Genomic DNA, 23,901 nt, shown 5'->3' with positions numbered 1-23,901 from the left:
ACTAGATTACAATGATATATATATTAGAGGTAAGTCTCATTGATGGGGGCTTACTCCCTAGTAAATGTTGAACATAATCATTTGGCATGGTTACATGAAAATTCCATATGTACCTGGAAATATGTCCCCCTTGACCTAAGGACTTACTTCTGAGTAGTATTCATAGGATCAGGCTGCAAATGTTTTTAAAACTGCTTAATACACAATAAAATTAGGTTAAGTGAATCTAAAGCACACAGCTAAGATTGCCCATCACCCAACAAATAAGTTCCTATCTGGGAAAAGCTTCTAGGGGACAGCTCAGCGTTTCAAATAGCCACTCTTGCTGTGCTATTCATATATTTCATTTTATTTTATAAGTTGTTGTAAACTGCCCAGAGAGCTTTGGCTATAGAACTAATAAATGAATACATGAATAAATAATGCATAATAAACATCAAGAGAGTGCCATAAGGGACAGAAGTTAGTAAGTGAGGAACTGGACAGTTAGAGGAGGAAATGGCAGTTGTGTAACATGTCTTGTAGTTCAATCAGCCCAAGGAGATAATATTCAGCACTTAATTTCTAGGTGAAAAAATGCTTTAAGTGTAATTGAGAATACCCCTTCCTTTCTAGGAGTATTTTGCTCTATGTGTGAAGGTTCTCTGGGCTTACTCAGTACTGAGAAGTGCTTTCACCTACTGTTACTGCATATGTTCCAGAAACAAATGAAAACAGATGCCATGGATGAACTCTAGCACAAAATTAGTCCTGAAACATAGAAAAGCAGGCTGAATAGCAGGGTCTGGAACGAGTGTGTCTCTGTTGCTCCCAGCAACTATCCTTGCAATATGATAATCATATCACCAAACCTTTTCATCTTCAAAACATAGTATAATACCAGAATCCTTCAATGAGAAATTATGTTGAAGTGCAAAGGAGGTTATTTCAGGCAATAAAATCTATTGCTTTTTGAACCCAGAACTATTGCTTGAGAATGCTAAACTTATCAGTAACAACATTATTAAAAAGAGTGACCTTATTATCACCTTTACACAATAATCATCTGCTTCTGTGGTGCTAGCAGGTCTTCTTATAGGAGAGCTGCAATTGTTCCAGTCCTCTCTGGCAGGCCTCTTACGGTTAACAACTTTGAGGGGCTGTGCAGGACCAGCAAGACAGAAGTACATGGTGAGTAGTGGCAGGGATGTGAAAATGTCTTAGGTGGTGGCAGACAAAGTTGGTTTCCTGATGGGAATCACTAACACTGCATACCATTCAAGAAGGGAGGAATCAGCTTGTTCCTGGCAGACATGGTTGAGAAGTGGTAGTGGAGGCAAATGGGCTTTCTGTCAGCACCGAGTAAGTATGTAGTAGCTGACTGCCTAGGACAACTGACTGACATAAAGGTTGATAGGCAGTCAACAACCGGACAGTTGCACCTAGCTGACTAAGACATGGTGGAAGGGGACTTTCCAATGATCCATGCAACGGATGGCCGTTCTCTTCCCCTCTTGATCGTTCTACAAAGTCAGTTGATGGTGCCTATCAGCAAAGTGCCCCATCCACATTGTTAATATAAAACAGTCTTGCTATAGTTCTTAAAAATGGACATTAGCATTAATATGCTTTGCAATGTAATTCTTGGATACAAAGGAGCTAGCAAAGTTATTGGAGTGATTCACATGGATTAAAAATAGGAGGCAGACAAGGCACCATTTGGCATGCAGCACCATCTTTCACTTACAACAGCCTGGTATTTGCTGTGGTTGTCTTTGCATCTTGGCTCGGAACATTTGTCATGCTCTTCAATTTCTTCACTTGATAGAAATTCACTTAACTTCTGAACACTGGGAAGAAGGAAAAATGGTGGCAAACTAAACAACTTACACACAGTGCCAGTCTCACAACTAGTGCTTCTTGCAGAAATTCCACAGGGGAACTTCAGGTGGGCTCTGATTTTAATCTTATTTTTTATTATTTCAAATTGTATGCCTCTACAATAGCCCATCTTGATTTGGTATGAAGCCCTGTAAGGATTTAATTGTGCACATTTCTGCAATTCAATTGATAATAATATGCACTGCTCTTTTGGGGAACTTGAACAATGAATACTAAATCAAACTGGTAATAGTTAATTGCTACTGTTAGCAAAATATACACATTGTATTTAACCATGTATAGGTATTGTCATAATTTCACTTAGTCTCAGCTTATATGGAGAGTAACTGGATACACAAATCATCTTGAACGAAACTGTAGAACTGAAATTGTCACTGATCAAAAGCTGAACAAACAAAACAGAAAAATGTTACAGTACTTTAAGCCATAAATTATTTAGTAGTCCCATTTTCCCAAATGGGAAAAAGACTCCCATTTTTCTTTCTGAATATTTAAAAACTGCCCTCCAGCATAAGATGCCAGGACCATGAACAATAATTTAACAAAAATGGTCATACAACCATACTGTACAATAATAATAATAAGGATAAACACAATCAAAGGCAAAATGATACATGATGTATTAATAAAGAATAATTAATAAAAAGAGGTTAACCTTTGTCATTCTGGAGGTGAATGCAAGCAAAGGCCATCCTGTCCATTGGACAGAAGAAAAAGTTTGCCTATACTTCTCCTGCTGGTTTTATTTATTGTTACTAGAACTAAAATTATTGCCAATTGGCAGGATAGAGAATACAGAGGGCAGGCCCTGGAACATTACAAAGCAGAAGGCTATACAGCGGTGGCGGCAGCTATGGGGTTGAAGAGTGAAGTGGGATATTGGATGCTCCCAAGCCGTGTCCAGTATTTGAGAATCTGGGTAGCACTGGTGTCTGTCCACTGAGTTAAAGGTGCTACTGCTGAATGCCAGATCAGTGAAGAAATCCAGGGACATCCAGGCCTTGATCCTGGTTGAGTGTGCTGACCTAGCCTGTATCACAAATACATGGCTGGAAGAGTCTAGGGGATCAAATTTCTCCCAGCTTTGCTCACCTGGGTTCTCCTGGGTTGAAACAGAAGGACCTGAGGATGGGGAGGCAGTGTTGTAATGGTCTACCATCTCCCTGTGCAGATGCTCAACTCTACAGCCTTCCATTTTCAAGTGTGTCTATCTGAAGGTGACTGTTTGGGGCAAAATAGGGACTCAGTTGGTGTCCTGATGGCCCTGCTGCATGACAGCCTCCCTTCCTGAGTTAACCAGTGTGGACCTGTGGTTAATGCTGGCATCTCTTTGACTTGTTGTGCTTGCTCTTCAGTGCATATACTGTGCCCACCTTGTTGGCGTGGCTGCCAGGGCAACCATGAATCTCTCCTAATTAGAATCTGGACCTACTAATTCCATTTGCCCTCTAACATTCTCTACATGAGGCTGCCTTTCAAAACTGCTCAGCAACTTCAGCAGGTCTAGTTGGCATCTGTGTAATTATATTAAATATAATTTAATAAACAATTATATTAATGCTTTCAGGCTGCTGCACAAGTGAGAATGTTGATAGAGACCATAAACCACAACCTACTTATTCAGAGAAATGCCAGTGACTATAGTAGGATGAAAAACTTATGCCAATGAAAAACCTTCATATTGAAAATGTATGTGCTAGACTGCACTTAGCAGCTTCTTATTCGACAGGTGAGTAAGACTGTGTGAGGGAACATTGTAAGCAAAGCCAAAGTTCTTCTTTCATAGTGTAATAGCATAACACAGTATCATTCCAGTGCAGAAAGACATCTCCAGCATTCTAAGTAATGCCTCAGTGCACTGAGTACTTTGTGAAGACTCTTGCAGCCCAATCCGATGTGTCCAGTGGGGCTCAATTGCAGGTAAGCATGCATAGAATTGCAGATTGAGTGGCAGACCACATAAAGAGGAAAAACACATTGCAACTATAGACACATGCAGCCCATGAAGAGCACACGGCTACACATTTTAGTTTGCTTGGGGGGATATAGTATACTAACAGATTAATGTAGTGTTTTAGATTAACAATTAGGTCAGATATGCTATTAAGTATTATGAGAGTAAAAAAGATATTAAAAACAGTGGTATGTGAGAAGGAGAGCTATCAATCACTGCTAAGGGTGATTGTTTATTGTGAGGTATCTCATATAAACCTTTGATAACATCAAATGTTTTTATAAACTGCCAACACTTCGTAATCATTGTCTATGACTAATTAACAATTAGCACCTCTGTACTAAAGAAATGTACTTGGAAACAGGTTTCACTAATTTCTTGAAATTCTACTTCTCAAGTTATTTTTACATCTAAGGCTCAACACATCTTAAATTAGTTTGTAATATGAGTGTAAAACATACACTGGCCAAAATGCCTCTAGATTAATCCAATGTTACTATGGTGAGAAGTATTCAAAGGCAATTGAGTCTTGCAATCTTAGTATCCATTCAATATGAACTTGAAATGACTTGTTCTTGATTATATTTGTTTCTCTGTACTGCAGGCATGTCCCCTGGGATTCTCCTAAAAGTCCTTTAACCGTCAGGACTTGGCTCTGCACATGAAAGGTAATAAAATTTACTGTTTTGAGCAGAGAAGAGTTCTTACTTCTTTCCTCACTGTGTAACCACAACTAGCATCTATTTAGTAATTAAATTGTTGCCACATTTCCACCAAAATGACACTCAAGGTTGCCATTTAGGAAGAAGGACTTTCATGCAATTATCTCAGAATGAAACTCTGCCCTAGCTCACACTCAAAATTAGAATAATGGGGAAACTTGAAAACTCTAAATTGGAAGCTTCCTAGTCTTTCAGATTCTTCAGAGCTCTTTATGAGATTTCAGCACATCTCTATCCATTCCAACCCTTCCCACACTCCCTCCCTCTTGTCTCATATGGTTGAGAGTACTATGAAGCACCCGACCTGGCTTACGCAGCTTCTAGGAGACAGGGATTACAGAAGGCTACAGAAAAAGGGTACCAGGTTTTGGGATTCACCTGTGCTGAACGGTACTCTTTTTAGCTTGTGAGCCCGAGGGTACGGACTGTCTGTTGAGAGTCTTTGAATAACCTGCTCTGGGAGCCCTTGGTTTGAAGAGCGGGTTATAAGAGCACTGAATAAAACAAACAATATGGCTGCAAATGTGGCTGGGGGAAACTTGCTATGTGATGGCCCTAAGAACCACTGAGTTTTACTACACCAGGAAATCCATTGTTCTCAGGAGAAGATTAATCTACACCAGCTCCTAACTACTGGAGCAAGGAACAGCTTACTTAAAATAGGGTCTCTTCAATTCTGTGCATTCCTCCCCAAAAAAACTTACCTTACAAGAGCTTTGACAGTGGATCTGACCACACTGGACAGCAAGAACAGGGGAGTGACAAGGATGTGGAATAAGGAGAGCGAAGCAAAGGCCACTGAAGGAGAAAAATCTGCATTCTCAAACAGTTGCGCATGGACAACAAATGTCTTGGTTTAAAAAAAAAAAAGCAAAAAAATTATTTCAGCCAATTCTAATATAAAAGATACATATAATAAAATTAGTTCAGTCAATTCTAATATAAAATATTTTACAGTACTTCAAAAGGCCTAATGATTAGTAGGAGATGTTATGCAACTAAGTAGTACAAACTGCCTTCAGGCAGCCTTTATATTTAAAACAATCAGGTTTAAGTACAACAATTACATAAGAAGTTTTTCACATCTCAAAAATGGATAAAGAAAACACACATGGAAGAGAGTTCACTAATACCATTCTGAAAGCACAGAGCAGTATGAAGGAAATGTATCAAATAGGCATTACTGGATGGGTTATATATTGAGAAGTCTTTGCTCCAGCCCAGCAAAAGCAATCTATGCATGGAAGCAAAATTTCCCATAAAGATTCCATTGCTAGGCCAGTTCTTGCATGTGCCAAAAAGATGGTGCCATGGGCAGAATCCAGCTGCTAAATTGACTATTGGTCTCTGTGTTGTAGAATAAAACAAGACAGAGGCCATGTATCTAAAAGACCCCCCTCCCCCCACAAGATGTTTTCTATGAAGATTATTTTCTAGAGCTTTTGGAATAACTGGTCTGTTTTAACTCAGTCATCACTCTGTCAGCTTACATAACAAGAGCATGGGATATAGTCCTAAATATACATGCAGATCAAATCAAGAAAGCGTCCTGGCACATTTGCCTTACATAGGACTACAGTGACACATCCTAGAAACTGCATAAGTGCAGCTATGTTCACGTTTAAGAGCAGAGTTATAGCATATTAAGTAATATTGGATAGATTGGATTAAACATCTATTGTCTTAGAAAATAATACAATAATAAGTTATAACAAAACAGATTCCATTTCTTCATACTATCTATGCATTTGCTCAGAAAGCCTTATCCATTTGTTTGGTCTCATGGTCCCTGGGAGAAGAAAAATTCCTTCCAAGGTTGGAGACAGTGCTCAAGTCTTGGAAGGAGCCAGAGATGCATCCCTTGTTCCCTCACAGCCAGTAAGGAAAGAATAACACTGGCTGCCTCACCAAGGTTGTGAAACTGATCTTGGAGAGGGGGAAAATGGGGTGTGCCAGTGGGCAGGATGGAAAGGAGACAGCAAAGGCCAGGATACAATATATGGAGCTTCTTCTAGTTCCTCTCTCTCGTTTCCTGAATTGCTCTTCTTAGGCTGAAAAGCTCAAAATAGTTGTGAAGATTTGAAAGTGGGAAAATAAAATAACCTCCACCAGTCTTCCCACCTTTAGCCCCACAAGTCATGTTTTGTGAGCTGCCCCGAGGCTTTGGCGAGTGGGGCGGCATAGAAATTTTCTAAATAAATAAATAAATAAATAAATAAATACAGAAACCTCTTAATTCAGGGCTCCCAAAGATGCACTCAGTAGGCTTGCACACTTAAACAATATTGAAATCATGTTGTGTCAATTCTGTTTCAATGTTTAGGTGCTAATATTTAACAAGAAGGCAACATTACAAAATGTGTTTATTTTATTATTAATCTAGGTCAGATCAGATTCATATAGGAAGCAGAATAGGTGAAGGTTACCCAGTGGAGGAAATGGGGATGGTGGTGACCTTGGCCAGTCCCCTCTTTTGTATGCAGCCCTCAGTAAAAAAAAATTCACACAGCTCTTGAGGGACCTACACTCTCCAGCACAACCTTCCAGGAGGAAAAAAATACAAAATGGGTGCCATGCTCTGTTACTCCAGAGTGAGCAAAACCACGGAGTGCAAGTCTGGAACTAAAATGATGTTATTTAAAATTAGCAAAAGCAGGAATATTTAATATCTTATTGAGAGGGGGCTTTAATGCACTTGCACTTGGCTTTATATCCCCACTCTTTTCTCTAAATGTAACACACACACACATTAATACTTACTATAAGAACTGCTGCAATAGGTATTGCTGCATTCATGAAAACTACAAAAAACAAACAAACAAACAGGATTTGTGATTATTTTACCATGAAGTCTCCACCCCACTGCATGCATCTCATTTTCTTTTTCTGATTTCTGTCATCTATCTCAATTATTTCTTGATTCAGGTTGATGTTCATCCAAGTAATCCCATGTTGCTCTTTGTAGAATATTCTCATAATAATAATAATAATAATAATAATAATAATGGCAGAGCTACAATACCAATACATTATCAAGCAGCAGTTTCATGAAAACATTTAACTTTTATGTAACTGGTATATATTGGTTTCCTCATTGTGTTTAGGTAATCACTGTAGAAATTAGAGGTTATTATCAACAGATGGCTAGGGATTGGAATGTACGATCTTTTTGCCTTGGGTTCACTTTTAAACTGGTCATTAATATAAATTATTCACTCTAACATAACTAATGATCTCTTCATAAGCATTGCTAAAATGTCTTCCTAATTTGGACAAGCAGCAGCCTTGCCAAGCTGCTCAATTTAGCTCTGCAGCAGGATACAGTTCTTAAATTTGATTGCCTTCTTGGTTCACACTGTAATCTTATTGCAGCAGCTAAATATAACAGGAAATATTTTAAAATCTAATAAAATTAGCTGCAGATAAGATCCTAGAGCTTAACAGAATACAAAATTGTGGGGAAGGGTTATAGCTCACTGGTAGAGCGATGCTTTGCATACAAAGTGTCCCAAATTTGATCAGTGGCATCTCCTGGTAGAGCTGCTAAAGACTCCAGGCAGAAACTCTGGAGAGCTGCTGCTGCCAGTCAGGCTGACAGTGCTAAACTATATGGAGAGCCAGTCTGGTGTAGTAGTTTAAGTGCTAGATTAAGACTGAGGAGATTCAGATATCAGTACCCACTTGGCTATGAAGCTCACTAGAGGACTTTGGGCTGGTCACTGACTTTCAGTCTAACCTACCACACAGGGTTGATATGGGAATAAAATGAAGAGGAAGAAATGGATCATGTGAGCTGCCTTTTGGATTCCTTACAGGAAAAAGGTGGGATATAACTATTATAAATAAAATAAATGAATGGAATACATTTCTGGTTCAGTGTAAGGCATATTGTATGGGTGGTAATTTATTATATTTATTTATTACATTTCTGCAACTACCCCCAGCCCAAGGGTTCTCTGGGAAGCTTACTATTATTTAAATAATAAATAGTATACATAAAAATACTGATAAAAGTGTAACTATGTATTCATAAAATACTATAAAACAAGCAATATGACAGCCAACAACCATAGGACAATAATAAGGCATGGCACAAACCATACTTAAAATTAGCTCAGCAATAAGACCATTAAAATAGCAATAACCATTAAAATATTCAGAGAATAAAAAGGTCTTCACCTGGTGCTAAAAGGCAGCAAAAGATATCAGGGATGGTGCCAGGTACACCTCTTTAGCAGAATGTTCCAGAGATGGGGAGCTGCTACTGAAAAGGGCCTTCTCTTACTTCTTTAGGGGAGGTTCCCTGAGAGGAACCTCAACAGTTGCTCTTAAGGGTCAGGTAGGAACATATGGGACAAGGTGTTCCTTCATATAACCTGATCCCGAGCCATTCAAGGCTTTAAATGTTAAAACAAGTACCGGGCTCAGACTTCAACTGGCAGCCAGCGCAGTTGATGCAGGACTGGCGTGATCCCATGGCCAGTCCCTGTCAATAGCCACGCTGCACTATTCAGTATGAATTGGAGTTTCCAGACAATTTTCAAAGGCAGTCCCCCACGAAGCATGCTGCAATAGTCCAACAAGGAAGTTACCAAAGCCTGGATAATTGTGGCCAGGCTCTGCCTGTCCAGATAAGGACGTAGTTGGTAAATCAGCCTAAGCTGATGAAAAGTGTTCCTCGCCACTGAAGCCACTTGTGACTCTAGTTACAGTTCTGGATCTATCTCCCACAAACTATGAACCTTGTCCTTTAGGGGGAATGCAACCCCATCCAGGACAGACTGAAAGTCTGCCAACCCACCAAGAATGTCTCTGTGTTATCTGGAGTAAGGCTCACTCTATGCATTTGGTGTGATAAATAGCACAGATTTTGTGGATATGTATATTAGTAATAATTTGTAATGTTTCAGGAAGCCATAGCTTCCCTGTCCTGATAAATGCCAATATTTGCTGCTTAGTTCTATAGGTAAGGGAAGCATTGGTTATTTGTTCAAGGCATTTGAAGATTTTTGAGCTTTACCAATACATATTTTAAAGTTAACTTTAAAATACTTACCAATGTACCTTTGTACTTGCCATCATATATTGGTAAATTTGGCAAATTTTGCAAATAGGAGCAAAATTGGATCATTTTCTGAAGTCTTTGAGATTTACCAGAATAGAAATGATGGTCACAACTCACAAGGCTTGGTTTGGATGCTTCTATCAGAACCCATAACTGGAGGACATTGTGATGAGGAGTTAACTCTGAATTGCTGCTAGTGTCATTCCCCAGTATTCAGGACAGATACTAAATTCACATTTAATTGCGGTAAGAAATCTGTGGGGCTTAGTAACGCTTTCAGATCAGCAGCTACCAGGTACTGTGAACTCCTCACCTTATCTCTGACATGGGAACATTTATACAAGTTCATTAGGATAGCTGGGCTATCTATCACCCTTCCCTTCCCTCCCTCCATCTCCCAGGAGGGGATGGGTAGAGCCTATATGTATAGGAAGGGTTATGCTTACAGTTATGTATAAAGAAGAGAGAGAGGCATTATCTTTTGCCCATTGCCTGGAGAGAAGAATTTATATGTTGTTTTGCTGGCACCTTTGGAGGCCTATGGAGCATCCCTGGCATGCTCAAGGAATCAATGGGCTGCAGAAAAAGGGAGGGAAAGCTTTCTTTTGCTTGTTTGTATTCTGCATTCATATTTCAATACTGTATTCACTGAACTGTTCTTCCAGTACCCTTATGGTACTGCTCACTAATGCAGGATGGTTCTGCTTTGCCGTATGCAGGGTGCGCACTACTATTCCTCCCTTAGTTCCAAGGTCAGTGGGTCATTGGAAATGAGAGAAATGACAGGATCACCTCCCTTTTATATGGATGCTGGGAGGAGGGGTTTCTGCGAAAAAGCGCTTAAGACTTCCTGACGAAATCATGCAGGCACAGAGCCCGGATGTGTGAGCATAGAGACCACAAAGAAGAACTGGCAATGTTGGTAAAATCAAAGCAATTGTCATTGAAAGACCAGTTTTTCAATGGTGAGAGGGTCAAGACTTTCAAGAATAAAGCTGTTAGCCAGATGTACTTGATGTTAAAAGGTAACATAACACAAGAAAAAATGCATAGGAATGTCACCAGTAAATATCTGACAGGTGAAATCTTAGTGCCATCTCTAAGAAAGTAGTTGCTCTGACATTGATGCTGATCTTTTACTGATTGGGAAGACTTTTGCCACCTGTAACCTTCAATTAACCTGGAAGCAGTTCACAAGATGCTTGGTACAGACATTGATCTGACAGATCTCAGTGGAATATGAGATACTTGAACTTGACAGCATCACAAGGTAACATTGTCCCATCTGGTTCATTTTCTTGCAGACTTAAGACAAGACTTTGGCTTATCTAATGTCAGCTAAACCTGACAGTGCTGATTCTGAAGTCTTATCAGCACAAGTGCCACATTGAAGTCCATAACTAGAAAACAAGTGCCTTGACATCCACCCTCAAAAAATGAATAACTTGACATCTATCCTAATACGCCACCTCTCAACTCTTACCAATTAGTTTGTAGGGCATCATGGTTGCTAAGGATGACTAAACAAGAGCCCAGAACAAAAGACACAACAAAAGCAAAATAGCAGATGTGGCTCAAAGGAATTTTCTCAGAGGCCTTCAAGCAACACTTCATATCCCACTCACTCCTAGATGACGACAATCTGATCATCTTTAAAAAGGATGAAATCATGACACTGAGTATGAGAAAAAGTAGGACACATTGCACAGTTATCTAGACTGCTTCTCTGCATTTGTACTGCTATGTGCCACTGCTGTACACCCACACATTCTCTCTCTCTCTCTCTCTCTCTCTCTCTCTCTCTCTCTGTGTGTGCGTGCGTGCGTGCGCACGCATGTGCGAATGAATAAAATGTTTTTGTCTAGTCAAACAGTTGGTCCCAAAAACAAACTTATAAATATTGAAACAATAGTCATCTTAATGTTCAATTTCTTGATCTCATTTTCCTATCTGTTTGTTTTTAGAAACAACCTTGTTCCTTATTAAAGTCCATATTCCCAACTGCATAACAGCTTAGAACTGTACATTAGAATACATCCTCATGAGATGGCACAGTAGGGTATGGGTGCAGCATGACACCCCACAGTGGGTGAAGAGTAAAAAGGAGGAACCTCCCTCACCCCATTTTTAACCAGACCATTCCTCACAACAATAATTTGCAGATTCCTATTTTAAAAATGCATTAAATGATCATTCATAGATTCATGACAGAATCAGCAAGGTGGAGTGGTTTGGTGTTGAACTCAGGAGACCCAGGTTCAAATCCCCTCAGCCATGAAGCTCATTTGCTGATGTTGGGCCTATCACGAACTCTGAGCCTCACAGGGCTGTTTTGTGAGGATAAAATGGCGAGGAAGAGGGTCATATATACTTCCTAATGCTCCTTGGAGAAAAATGTGTGATGTAAATGTAATATATATGGACGTTAATAAATACCTTGTTTAGATATATTTTAAAACATTTCAATTTAAATGTTTCAATTAGTGTTGATAATTTTTTAAAAAATCAGTCCTCATGCACCCACTTGTGGACAGTCTTGAGAGGTTATGTAGTTATATTTTTCATGTATTATATGTCATATGTTTTGCTAATTTGGCTGCTTGTTGTCCTTGGTGAATTAAGTACTTTTCAAGAAGTCTCCTTCATGAAGAACATTTGGCATGATAAATGAGATCCCATGGGAACTAAGAAAAACAGAAGCAGCTTCCTAGTGCTAAAGACTGAGGTCAATGTTCCAAACACGGCCAGATGTTGAAAACATTCCCAGGGCCTTTCTCTTTACCTCTTTTAGTATCCTCAGCTGACCAGACTGACTGACACTAACTGTCCTGCTTTGGTTAATAAGGATAAAACTCATATATGCTGTCATTTATTTAAATTAATTATATACATATTTATTTCATTTTTACCCTGCCTTTCAACCAAAACTGGCATGCAAGGTGGCAAACAATTAAAATGGACTGAAACAACACATTAAGTTACAATAAAAACATAGCAATTACAAGAAAAAATATTACTGAGAGTAGCACCGAAACCAAACAGGTTAAAACCCTTTTTAAATTAAGTGCAGAAGAGCAGCAGAGAGGGAACAAATCTAGACTTCCTTAGGAAAGAGTTCCACAGCTTTGGAATAGCTGAAAAGGCCTTCTCTTGAATTGCCTCAGAAGACAGCAGTCTCAAAAAAAGGGCCTCTCTTTCCTTTCCTCTGAGAAAAAAGACTATACATGCAAATAGTAACAAATACATTGTATTGAACCCTGATGTGTAATTTTCCTTGTTTATATGAAAATGAAAATAGTCTCATTTATAATATATTACCATATTCACTGTAACAGGTAAACAAAATTATTTACAGAGACAACACAGATATCACAACCCCTATAATTATCTTTTTGATGTCTGTCCTGCAAATTATTCAAAATGCTGGGATTTTATCAGTCTCTCAGTAATGAATTATTCACTTAATACTGTATATAGATTGGCAGGTACTGTAAATATGTGGTGGATAATGTACCTTCTATATACATTTGTAAAAAATGGAAAACATAGCATATTGCAAAAATATGTGTAATAATCAGGAAAGAATCCTTTATACAATTATTTGAGAGGAGATTTCATTCAGCATAGCAGGACTTACTTCCAAGTAAATGCCACATCTGATATCAAATAATACATCCAGCAACACCATTGTTACTACTGAGAGAAGGATCGAGTACCCTGCCATCTCTTCCATACATTTATGTTTAAATTGCCAAAATAAATGCAGAAGTTTTTTTAATTGTGACTAGTTTAATGTTTACACTTCATCATATCTATAGCAATGTTGGAAGCCTAAAGCATATAGTCAGCCTTTCTCTTTTTGAAGTGAAAAGATTTTTGCCTTGCACACGCTTAATACATAAGTTTATTCAACTGTTTCTACTAATAGCCATACAGTGTATAGTATAGGTGATTTTTTCTAGTCATAGATGTATTCCTGCAGCCACAGCATCACATGCTGTCTGGAAAATGGGACAGAAACAGCCCCTTGTCCCCTCTACACGATGCCCCTAGTTGTGGTCCTAGCTCTTTCTCTCTCTCTCTCTACACACACACATTACATTCTGATGGCATTCCCTCTGAAGGGCACCATTGTAAAGAAACTGCAGTCTAAAAATAAAGGCTGTAGTAGTGCACTCTCTGTTTTAGCTGATCTTCTAATGTAAGCTAAAACGTCAGGACTTTTCTTATCTAAGTTATTTTGTACAAGTTCTTCTATCTCTTGGAAGGCTCTGGTACTAGTCACATCACTGGACTATCATAGATGTGCTGTCATATAAAACTCAAATATTTGCCATTGCCAAATATTGAAAGGCTAAGAAAATTAAAATGTTAAAGTAGTGTTTAAAAGAAAAATAAAAAACAAAAGCATTCATACATAAAATAAACAACCCTTTTCACTCTGTACTCCTGATTTCTTTCCTATCTATGTGTCACACCTTGTATGTTTTTAGCTACTAGCTACTAAGCTAGAGGAATTTTGGATGGCATATGTTTTTGGAAGTAATCATCCAAACCCCTTGAGAGTCATCCAAATGAAATCAACACCACTGCCTGAAGAACCACTATTGTACTGGTGGGAGAAGAGACAGACCACTCTGTTAGGTAGAAAAATAATTCTCCAGTCTTAGCAACAAAGATACCACAAACATGCCCTTGATGCTTTGTTACGTTTTAGTGATTAACATTGACGAACGTGTATAGTTTGAATACATTTCTTGAAGATCTCTGTACATGACTACTTGGTATCAAGATGACACTCTGAAGAAGTAGAGGGGTGTGTGCGGAAGAGGAAGATTAAGCATGGAGCAAAATTTGTGAAACTAAAACTGGCAAGTGGCAAACAGGTGGTATTTCAAATAGGACTTTTTTTATAGAATCAGTTTCACCTGTTGACTACACCGTGCATTCAGTTGGCTAAACTGAAGCATGAAAATAATGAATAGAAATCTCCTCCTATCTTCCTATTTATATCTGTATCCAAATGCAAACACATTCAGACTCCCACCTTGCCAAATGCATAATATGATGTTAGAGGATATCAGCACTTTTTAACTTGCCCAATATGTTATGGTTCAATTGTTATTTTAATTGGAGTTTTATAGAAGATGTGATGCTGTGCTTTACTTTATTTTACTGTAAGACTGTCCTTTCTAAAAAGACAGGATAAAAAAGCTTCAACGGACTAAAATTCATTGGCTAGGATACAAAAGTGAAGAATTATTTATTCAGTGCAGCCTTCCTGGATTCTGGTGATTCTCTCTTTAAAACAACCATCCGAGTCTCATCCCATACCATTCTCCAGGGATGAGAACAGTTCTCTTCTTGTTTCTCTTGAATCTAATCCTTTACTACTAATCAGAACATTCCTTCCAAAATCATTGTTGTCACTCAGAACTAGAATTAAGGCCTCTTCTTCCTTAATTCTCTGCGATGCTTTCCTTTTACCTTGGGCTTATAACATAAAGTCCTTCTCCATGAAGTCCTTTTCAGCGCTACACTCCGGATTATCCCACTTGACCGTTTCATGCAGCTGATGAATAGCATGGAGGACAAAACTGTCCCTTGAGGAGGGCTATGCTGGAAATTCATGGGGCTGAGCTATATTTCCCAAGCACCACCTTCCAGAGCCATCCATCCAGTCACCCAGAAGGAGAGTATTGTCAATCATTCTACTAATCCATTGAAAGAGTATCAACAGGGTCTTACTGTTTCTCTCCTAACATAGGCCATCATGTAGGGTGACCAACATTGTCCAAAATCTGTACCATAATCTGGCCTGAACCCAAACTGAACTGGATCTAGATATTTGTCTCACCAAGAGCTGGCCACCACCCCTTCAAGGACCTTGCCCAAGAAAGGATCATTTGCTACCAGCCTAAAATTTTTGAGGTCTTCCAGATCCAGAAAGCTTTTCTTCATGAAAGGCTTCACCATTGCAGGCCTATGGAATCATTTTTGCAGGCCATATGGAATCATTCTTTCTCACAAGGAGGTCTTCATCAGGTAAGATAAAAAACTGGACCAAGCTGCTTGTTAAGTAGCGTAGGGTGGGAGAGGCAGGGCTACCATGTTCTCAGGCTGAATATATCCAATATGTGCCCATGAGTATAGTGAATTATCCCTTGATTTGTACTCTCAGAATCAAATACTGAGAGCCAGTGTGGTGCAGTGGTTAAGAGCATGGGAGTGGGTCTCAGACGATCTGGGTTCTAGTCCCCGCTCAGCCATGGAGCCAATTGGGTGACTTTGGGCCAGTCACAGACTCTCAGTCCAACCTACCTCACAGGGATGTTGTTGTGGGGATAAGATGGAGGCGGAGATGTACGCTACCTTGAGCCCTTTGTAGGAAAAAGGCAGGATATAAATTGATAGATAAATAAATAAATAATACTGTTTCTGTGTGGTTTTGGTTCACTTGAAAGATATGAGAAATCTCTGCATGCTTTTGTTCTGAAGCTTGATGCAAATGCATGCTGGGGTGCGGGGTACAGGAATACACATGCGAGCACAACACAATCTCAAAGGAACTCCTTGTTAGTATGCATCTAGAAAAAGTGGAGAAGCAGTAAGTATTGTATCGGGGAAAGATTTTTAATGCTAGCAACTACAGGCCCATAAATTGGACCTCAGAGATTTGTCAGGAAATGCAAGTCAATGATTTTTTTAATATTATTAAATGGCTTCTAGTGTTCACATTACTTAACAATCCAATTTCTTTCAGGCTTCACTAACTGGTATGTAATGCAACCACAAAACTTCTACTACTTATACATAATAAATGAAATGAAATTTATGTGTGCAATTCTCTTTTTCATTTTAAAAGGATAACATCTGCTGTATCTTTATGCATAGTATCATATTCTGAACAAATCATAGTCCCAGTTGAGATAGGAAGTAACAGTAACCGTATTTGATCCTACTAAAAGGGAAGTGACTGAAGTCATGCCAATATTTGCAACCAATATTAGCAAACCAATATTAGAAATTATATACATATTTGTAAATCACTTAAAAAGGTGATCTGGCCTCAGTTATACAGTTGTATGTGTGACTTTGGCCACAACAGCAACAGTTTCTGTCCTGTCTTCCAAGTTTCAATTTTCAAAACACAATTCAGGCGGTTTTACTACTCAGCAATCAGCAACTGCATTGCTATTTCTTGTTTTATTTTTCACTAGACTGTTTGCCATGCTAAATTTGATTTACTTTTGTACCTAGTTGCTGCTAGTGAGTTTTTGTTTATTCAGGTGTGCTTAAGGAGTGCTTGATCATGCCTGCTTTTAAAACCTAGAAAAGCACTGGACTCTCACTGAAGCTGCCACCTGCCGATATCTTAGACAGAGGCCATGGGAGGAGATGAAGATGAAACTATTGCTTTGCTGAAAAGTATATTCTTGGCACTCTCTCTACGATCTAAGAAGATGGGACAACTCCAGGACACAATCAAAACACTACAAGGATCTGCGTATTCTACAGTGGAATAAAGAGTCGCAAACCTAGAAGATCAAGTTATTGCATATAAGCCTACAATGTCTGCTTCCCACAATACAATTTTGGCTCTTGTTTCACTTTTGGAAGCCTCCTCAAAAGGAGCTAATTTGAGAATGCTTGATCTGCATGAACAGCTGACAGAATTTATGGATTCAGTAGTTCTGTGTGAGATTTTTAAACAATCACAAGACTTTTGTCTTGATATAGAATGTGTCTACTGTATTCCTAGTCCTACACAGGGGATGAAAGTGAAACTTGTATACATTTCTGTGCATTCCAACTAAAGACTGTCTCCTACATGCAGCCAGGCAGATGGGCAGCTGCACTCAGGCTCAGACAATGATCAAATCATACTCTATACAGATTACTCAAAATAAATTAAATATCAGAGAAGGAATGAGAGTTTGCAAAGGCATGAAAGATGGTGTGACAGATGGTAATTTCTTTTCACATAAAGTTTCCAGCCATCTTGTGCTGTTAAGTTTGAATGAGAATTGAAAAAGTTTCAATCTCCAGAAGCTGCAATTGTTTTTGAGGGGAGTCTGAGACACCTGTCCTGCTCAGAAGACACTTTCTGAACTGACTGCTTCCCGTTCTCCTACTCAGTTTCATTTTTAGAAGCCACATGGAAAACCCTGAGTATTTGGCCATGGTTTACATACTTTGACAAGATAATGTTCTAGGAGTCTTTCCACTTTTATTCTTAAAGTGACTTTAAGGACTGTCTAGGGACTGTGAATCCATGTAAACAGAAGAAAGTGCTTTCCAAACTAAAGGCATAACGGCACTGATATGGTTTTTGTACAAGAAACACATCCGATGGCAACAGATGCATATCAGCTGACAACAAACAGGATAGGACAAGCAGATATTTTGATTAGGTCCAATAGGGTAATTATGTATGGCCCAAACATTGACTTTCCAGTTATGTTTCATGAATGTTTTGGTATATTGTTTAATATAGTGTATCACTATCTGATCTGGGGGGAAGGATAGGAAGAAACTTTAATAAGATCTTAGATCCTCTCCTGTGCTGGAATACTTCGGCCCCTCAGAGGCCAGCAATGGTGAGACTTACAATTCAGGCCTATATGGCTGAATTTGACCTGATTGACTCTTGGAGAATTATGCATTTAGATAAGAGAGATGATATGTTTATATAGTCTGTCCACCATAGCAAATTTTTAGACTGTTTTCGGCTTTTCCCATCCTTGCTACACCAAATTAGGGAGTGTAGGGTTGAAACGATGGTAAGGTCTGATCATGCTCCAGTTTGGCTTTAATGTTTCTTTGTTAAATGGTGAGCTTTTAAAAATTAGATTGCTTGAGTTACAAGAATAGCTTAAAATTAATGAAGGTACAAATAACTCATGTGCTATGGAGTGGGTGGTTGGATTATCACATGGTAGTTCTCTTAAGAATACCTTTAAAAAGGAACAACAAACTGAGAGAGAGAGAGAGGTTGGAAAATTCTTTAATTCAATTTGCTGCCTCTTCAACCACACAACTTTATCAGGAGGTACAGCATGTTAAATATGGATTGAATAATATTCTTTCACAGCAGGCAGAATTTGCCTTAGCCTATTCAGGACAGGCATATTGGGAAAATGGTGAATGTCCAGTAAGTTTTTGTTCCATTGCTCAAGCAACAAAAACACTGAAATATTATGATGATGATGATGATGATGATGATGGTGGCAAGACATCTCTCACACCATTCCCAGTTTTTAAAGTTTTATTTAGAATTGTATTGTTGGGTTTGTGAATTATTAGGGCAAGATGTGGACGTTTTTTCTTCTAATGTTAATATTCCCTAGTTAGCTACTTTACAAAGGGAGTCTTTATTAGTAGTTTGAGTATTGAGGTAATTGTGAGTGCAATAAATAATATGAAAACTAGGAAATGACCTAGTTTGGGCTGATTTCCTATTGAGCGGCATAAAGCATAGCAAGCTTTGTTGCCTGTGTAATTTCATTACTGAACTTCATTAGTACTTGATGATGCTTAGATCATACTATTGTGCTAATTACTGACTAATTTCAATGGTTAATATTATCTACAGTTCTGATGAATAGACTACAACAAGTTATTGCAGCATTAGCCCAAATGGATAGGGTTTGGGTCATTAAAAATCAGACAGTGGGCTTATAATCACAGACTAATATATAATCTCTTCCTGCCAGCTTTTTTCATTGTCCAGCTTTCACACCAATAAATGGTAACGGGGAATGTAATAGTGTGCAGGATCTTGGCCTCTGTCTTCAGTGAAACATCCTTAGCCTTGATTATCTTAGCACAGACTAAAGATTCACATTAATTGCAGTTTGAATTATGCTTGCATGCAAAATTTACTCTGTGGGGGAACATGGACTTACAGAATATCAAGAAAACATTTGTTTGGTGTATGTCGGCAGACAGGTTGGTTTTTTTTTTTTTTTTACTTTGGATCAGCTTGTAGGTTCCAATAATAACTTCTTGCCATTTTCTTTTTTGCATCCTAACTACAATTTGCCAGCTATGGTTGAGTGACAATACATGCAGTTGAAACATCTAGTAGAATTTAGGTTCAACTCTGCCACTTTTACAATTTCAGAGCCCCCTAGAAGTACCGAATAAAACTGAATAGCTACACCAGCCCACAACCTATTCACTATTATCAGTGGACAACTATGGTATGCAGGGTCTTAAGCAAAAATGGAATAATGAATTGGACAGAACATCCAATTCCATCCAAAACAGATGCTTCTTTGGCATCTATTTCAGAAGGGATAACGGATCTTAGGTTACATTTAGTTTTGCATCTTTTTCTAATACAGTGGATGCCATGCCTTTTCAACATGGGCTTAATGAAATCAGCCGATTGTTGAAGATACAGCTAGTGCTCTCACTGATACATTTTTGCAATGTCCAAAGGCTGCTTCCTTTTGGGAGAAGGTAGTAATTCTGATACATGTTGTAATGAAAAGTTCTTTAATATTTATGTTCTTCTTAACTTTCTGCTTGCTTCTTGCAGCTTAATGCAGGAACACTGCAAATAGGTTATGTGCATCATTTTGATAGGTAAAAAACTGCAACACTAGAAGGATGAATGGCTACTTGCTATAACTATCAGTGGAGAACTTGAACATACTTTCATTTTTTTGAACAGGTGCTTTAGGCATAATTTAGAAATAGAAAAAAGTATGGATATTGAGATATTTGGCCTGTCTTTGTTGAATGAATTGTTTGGAACACAAGCTTTTTATTCCCCTTTCTGTGGCAATTGTTTTTGACACTGGTATTCCATTTCAAGATACAGTATAGATATTGAATTCCAAAGAATGAAAGAGAAATCCAAAAGCTCAACAGTCTTTGTTCTTTCACAGCATTCTTTAAGTTTCCACTATATTCATTTTAAAATGTTCAGTATTACTCTTCAATATTTATCTTGTATTATCCTGAATTTTTATACTGCTTTTCTATAAAAAACCATCCAGGTAGTTTAAGAGATATCAAAACTAAGAACACTAACATATGCATTAAGATAATCCCTAAATTAAAATATAAATACAACAATAAAAGCAAACAAAACAATTAAAAGCCAAATTTAAAAGGTGTGTCTTGACACCTTTTCTAAAAGCTGTGAGAATAAAAAGGCAAGTGCTTTCCATTATTTGAAATCAACACAGGAAAAATCCTTCTCACACATGCCTATCAAGAGGGCCTCTGTGAAGCAATGTTGTCCTGAAAAGGGCTTGTCCTATTGATCTTAATAACTGGATAGGTTCATAGAGGGACAGGCACTCCTTTAGAAAGCCAGACCAAAAGCCATTTAGGGCTTTGAAAATTAGAACAGTGCCCAAAACCAACACCTTGTGATGAGAAAGAAAGAAAAAAGGTAACCAGTAGAAATTCTGAAAGTGGTTTATTTGGGTGGTATCCTTCGCTGCCCATATGTACCACCAGCAGAATGGTAAGAAACTGGTCTTGAATCAATTGGGAACAAGTGGAGATGCTGATTACTAGAACTAGGCAGGTCAGTGGAGCTCAAGAAAGAAACTCTGCTGATTTGTCCTGATCTAGAAACAAGTGTTTCCAGAGTACCTGCATGGCGCGCTAATTCCACATTGTTCTAGCAATGGGTCCTGCTGGTGCAACAGAATGATTGAGAATGCAAAAGTAGCAGAGGATACTGTCCATAATACAGAAAAAACAATTTCCACTATTGTCTTGAATAAAAATCTAGCAGCTGCAAACTAGCCTGAGACTAGTTCATTATCTATCAGTTCTATATGACAAGCTTTAAGACTACAGTCATCTACTCACTTATCAGAGAGTATGTCTTAATGAATTCACTGAGCCTTACTTTGAAGGCTCATTGAATTCAAATAGCAGATACACACAGGGCTACACTGTTGGAATTGTGGTCTTAAAAAAGCAATCACATGCATGGAGAACACTGTCTAGCAACCTTTATCAGCTGTCCTTTTCTGATTGGTGCCAGCTGCATGGCTTCTTTTTCATCCTCAGCATCAGTTGCCCAGCAAGTATTAATTATAGGCCAAAGGTAACAAGAGGTAAAATCAGATATTTATTCAAAGAGCATACATAATCATCTTCAGGCATATCCAGTATCAATCCTAACAGTCACATTACTTTTTCACACTCTCCTCTCAATTCTTTTGATCTGCTTCTTTCCTCCTCCACCTCCTTCAGAATCTTTGACACCTACCCTTGAGAAAGTAACCTTGGATGGAATTCTAACTTCTGCATGGGGTTACAAGGAAACTTGTTATGCAGAACTTTTCTAAAGAAGGCATTTCTTGTGTGTCTGTGATTTCTTATAGGTTCTTTGCACAACATCATGACCCTCCAGTTTTACTTTTGTTTTTTCAGAACACTTTCTTATTTCTTAAGGGGAAAGGAACTATTATTTTAGAATGGGGAAAGTGGTGCTACTTCTTCTTGTGTATTTGAGCTATTCTGCTACAGCACAGCTCCACCTAGAGGATATGTAGCAGAAAAGCAGGAAAGGAAAATTATTTGTGTTGAGATCTCAATTCTGCAGTGAAACTGAAAGTGATTAATTGGCTTGTGTACAAAAGCTCTAAAATACATAACTTTTTTTCATCTTCTCAAACACCATATAAGAGATTACTGCAATCAGACATTTTACAATTATATTCATAACGTGTTTGGATCCCCAAATCTGCATTGTTTGTTCCAGCTGAGAGTTGGCAAGTTCATTAATAGCAACAATCAGACCCAAGCTAGTAAGCAGAACAAAGGCAAGTAGATTACTTACTTGATATGGAGGTATAGAGAGCAAAAGCCTTGAGGCTCTTCATTTCTTTTTGCCGGGTTTCCTCCACATTGCTGTGAAAAATATGTTCCCAGGCATACAGCTTGAGAAGTTTTATGCCTCGAAGCATTTCATTGGTTTTCTTCAGCCTCTCATTGGAATATTCCTAACCCATTGAGAAAAAATAGTTTTAGATTATAGCAAGACCACATCAATGTTATCCAAGAATGCACGCCAAAGTGATCTGCATCACTTTGAATATGAAGCACATTTTGCTTTGCAATTCAAGTTACTTGGTCTTCTATCCCACCTTGATCTTTCTAGATTGGAATTTACTTTGGACAAAAACATATTTCTTTAATTAATCTAGAACAATTTTCTCATCTTTCAGTATATATTTTCATGATGGGTGAAAGAATATTGACATAAATTTATTTAAGCAACATTTTCTGCATTGGATTTGCACTATATATCATACATACTTAATTCAGATCTAATATGCCAAACATTTGCCTGATACATAAAGAGACCAGACAATTCTAAGAGGATCGGGGGGCGGGGGGGGGGGATAAAATGACAGATTGTCTGCCACTGCCAAAGTCCTGCTGGCTTGTAGTGGCAGCAACAGGTGGGAGGGGGGAGCTTCCTCCACTTTTTCCTTGCTAGAAGGTTTTTTTCCTTGCTTGTTTCCCCTTTATTTTTCTCATCAGTTTCACTGGGAGGGCAACTATCGACAGCTTGATATTGGCATAATTAGGGGTCCAATCCTGTGGCACATACAACCTTGGATACTCCACCCTCTTGCCCCTCAGTGACCCAGAAACAAGTATTTTTAATGACACATTCAGTTAACCATACGATTTGCTCATGGCAATGAGTTCCACAAAAGGATGTCCTTGTCCAGCAGCACTGCTCCTCATCAGCTCAAATTCAGGCAATTTTAACTGCAATTAAAACCCTTGCTCATCATTTCCCTACGATGCAAGCAGAAGAAACTGAAAACACGATAGCCATGTGTTTATACCCCTTACATGCCTATACCTCTCCAGCTAAGCCTCACTGAACTCAATCTATTTACTTTGGTGAGAAATGTATGGGATTGCCCTGTAAATTAACTTAAATCAGCTACAACCAAATCTTGTCACATATTTAGTTCTGAGGTTGTCCCACTGGATGGATACATGACAATTGTGGATATATTTACCAATGTGCTTCTCTGAGCTTGTGAAAGTTTTGTGGCTACAAAGTACTGAACAGGTGCAAGCACTATGATCACAGCAGCTCCAATTAAGGCACTGATTCCAAGAAGGTAGTAGAGTAGAAGGACTCCTACAATAATCTGAGATAAAAGGATAAAAACGCAATATTAACTTTCCTAACCAATGCAGACTAAAGGATGATTCAAAGTCAAAAACATTTGGCTTGTTTATACTAAGTGAAAAGAATTAGCATTTCATTAATCCCA

General features: G+C 38.4%; 1 protein-coding gene across 3 annotated transcripts in view; it reads right to left on the bottom strand.

Annotated features, from left to right (window-relative positions):
* The window catches only part of ABCC8 (ATP binding cassette subfamily C member 8), a 103,029-nt gene that overhangs the window by 45,775 nt on the left and 33,353 nt on the right, over window positions 1-23,901 (bottom strand). For 2 of the 3 annotated variants that reach the window (XM_044425761.1, XM_044425763.1), the window contains 6 exons: window positions 23,641-23,775; window positions 22,440-22,602; window positions 7,318-7,358; window positions 5,262-5,407; window positions 1,727-1,829; window positions 1,029-1,139 (listed from right to left, as the gene is read on the bottom strand). In XM_044425761.1, the coding sequence (XP_044281696.1) occupies window positions 1,029-1,139; window positions 1,727-1,829; window positions 5,262-5,407; window positions 7,318-7,358; window positions 22,440-22,602; window positions 23,641-23,775 (699 nt within the window). The remainder of the gene's footprint in view (window positions 1-1,028; window positions 1,140-1,726; window positions 1,830-5,261; window positions 5,408-7,317; window positions 7,359-22,439; window positions 22,603-23,640; window positions 23,776-23,901) is intronic. The other variant, XM_044425762.1, reaches the window with a different exon arrangement.

The sequence above is a fragment of the Varanus komodoensis genome, unplaced genomic scaffold (assembly GCF_004798865.1).
Source record: "Varanus komodoensis strain SLA01 unplaced genomic scaffold, ASM479886v1 scaffold16, whole genome shotgun sequence".
In the NCBI taxonomy this organism is placed as follows: domain Eukaryota; kingdom Metazoa; phylum Chordata; class Lepidosauria; order Squamata; family Varanidae; genus Varanus; species Varanus komodoensis.
The sequence above is the reverse complement of the archived record's forward strand: the minus strand, read 5'-3'. Positions and strand labels throughout refer to the sequence as shown.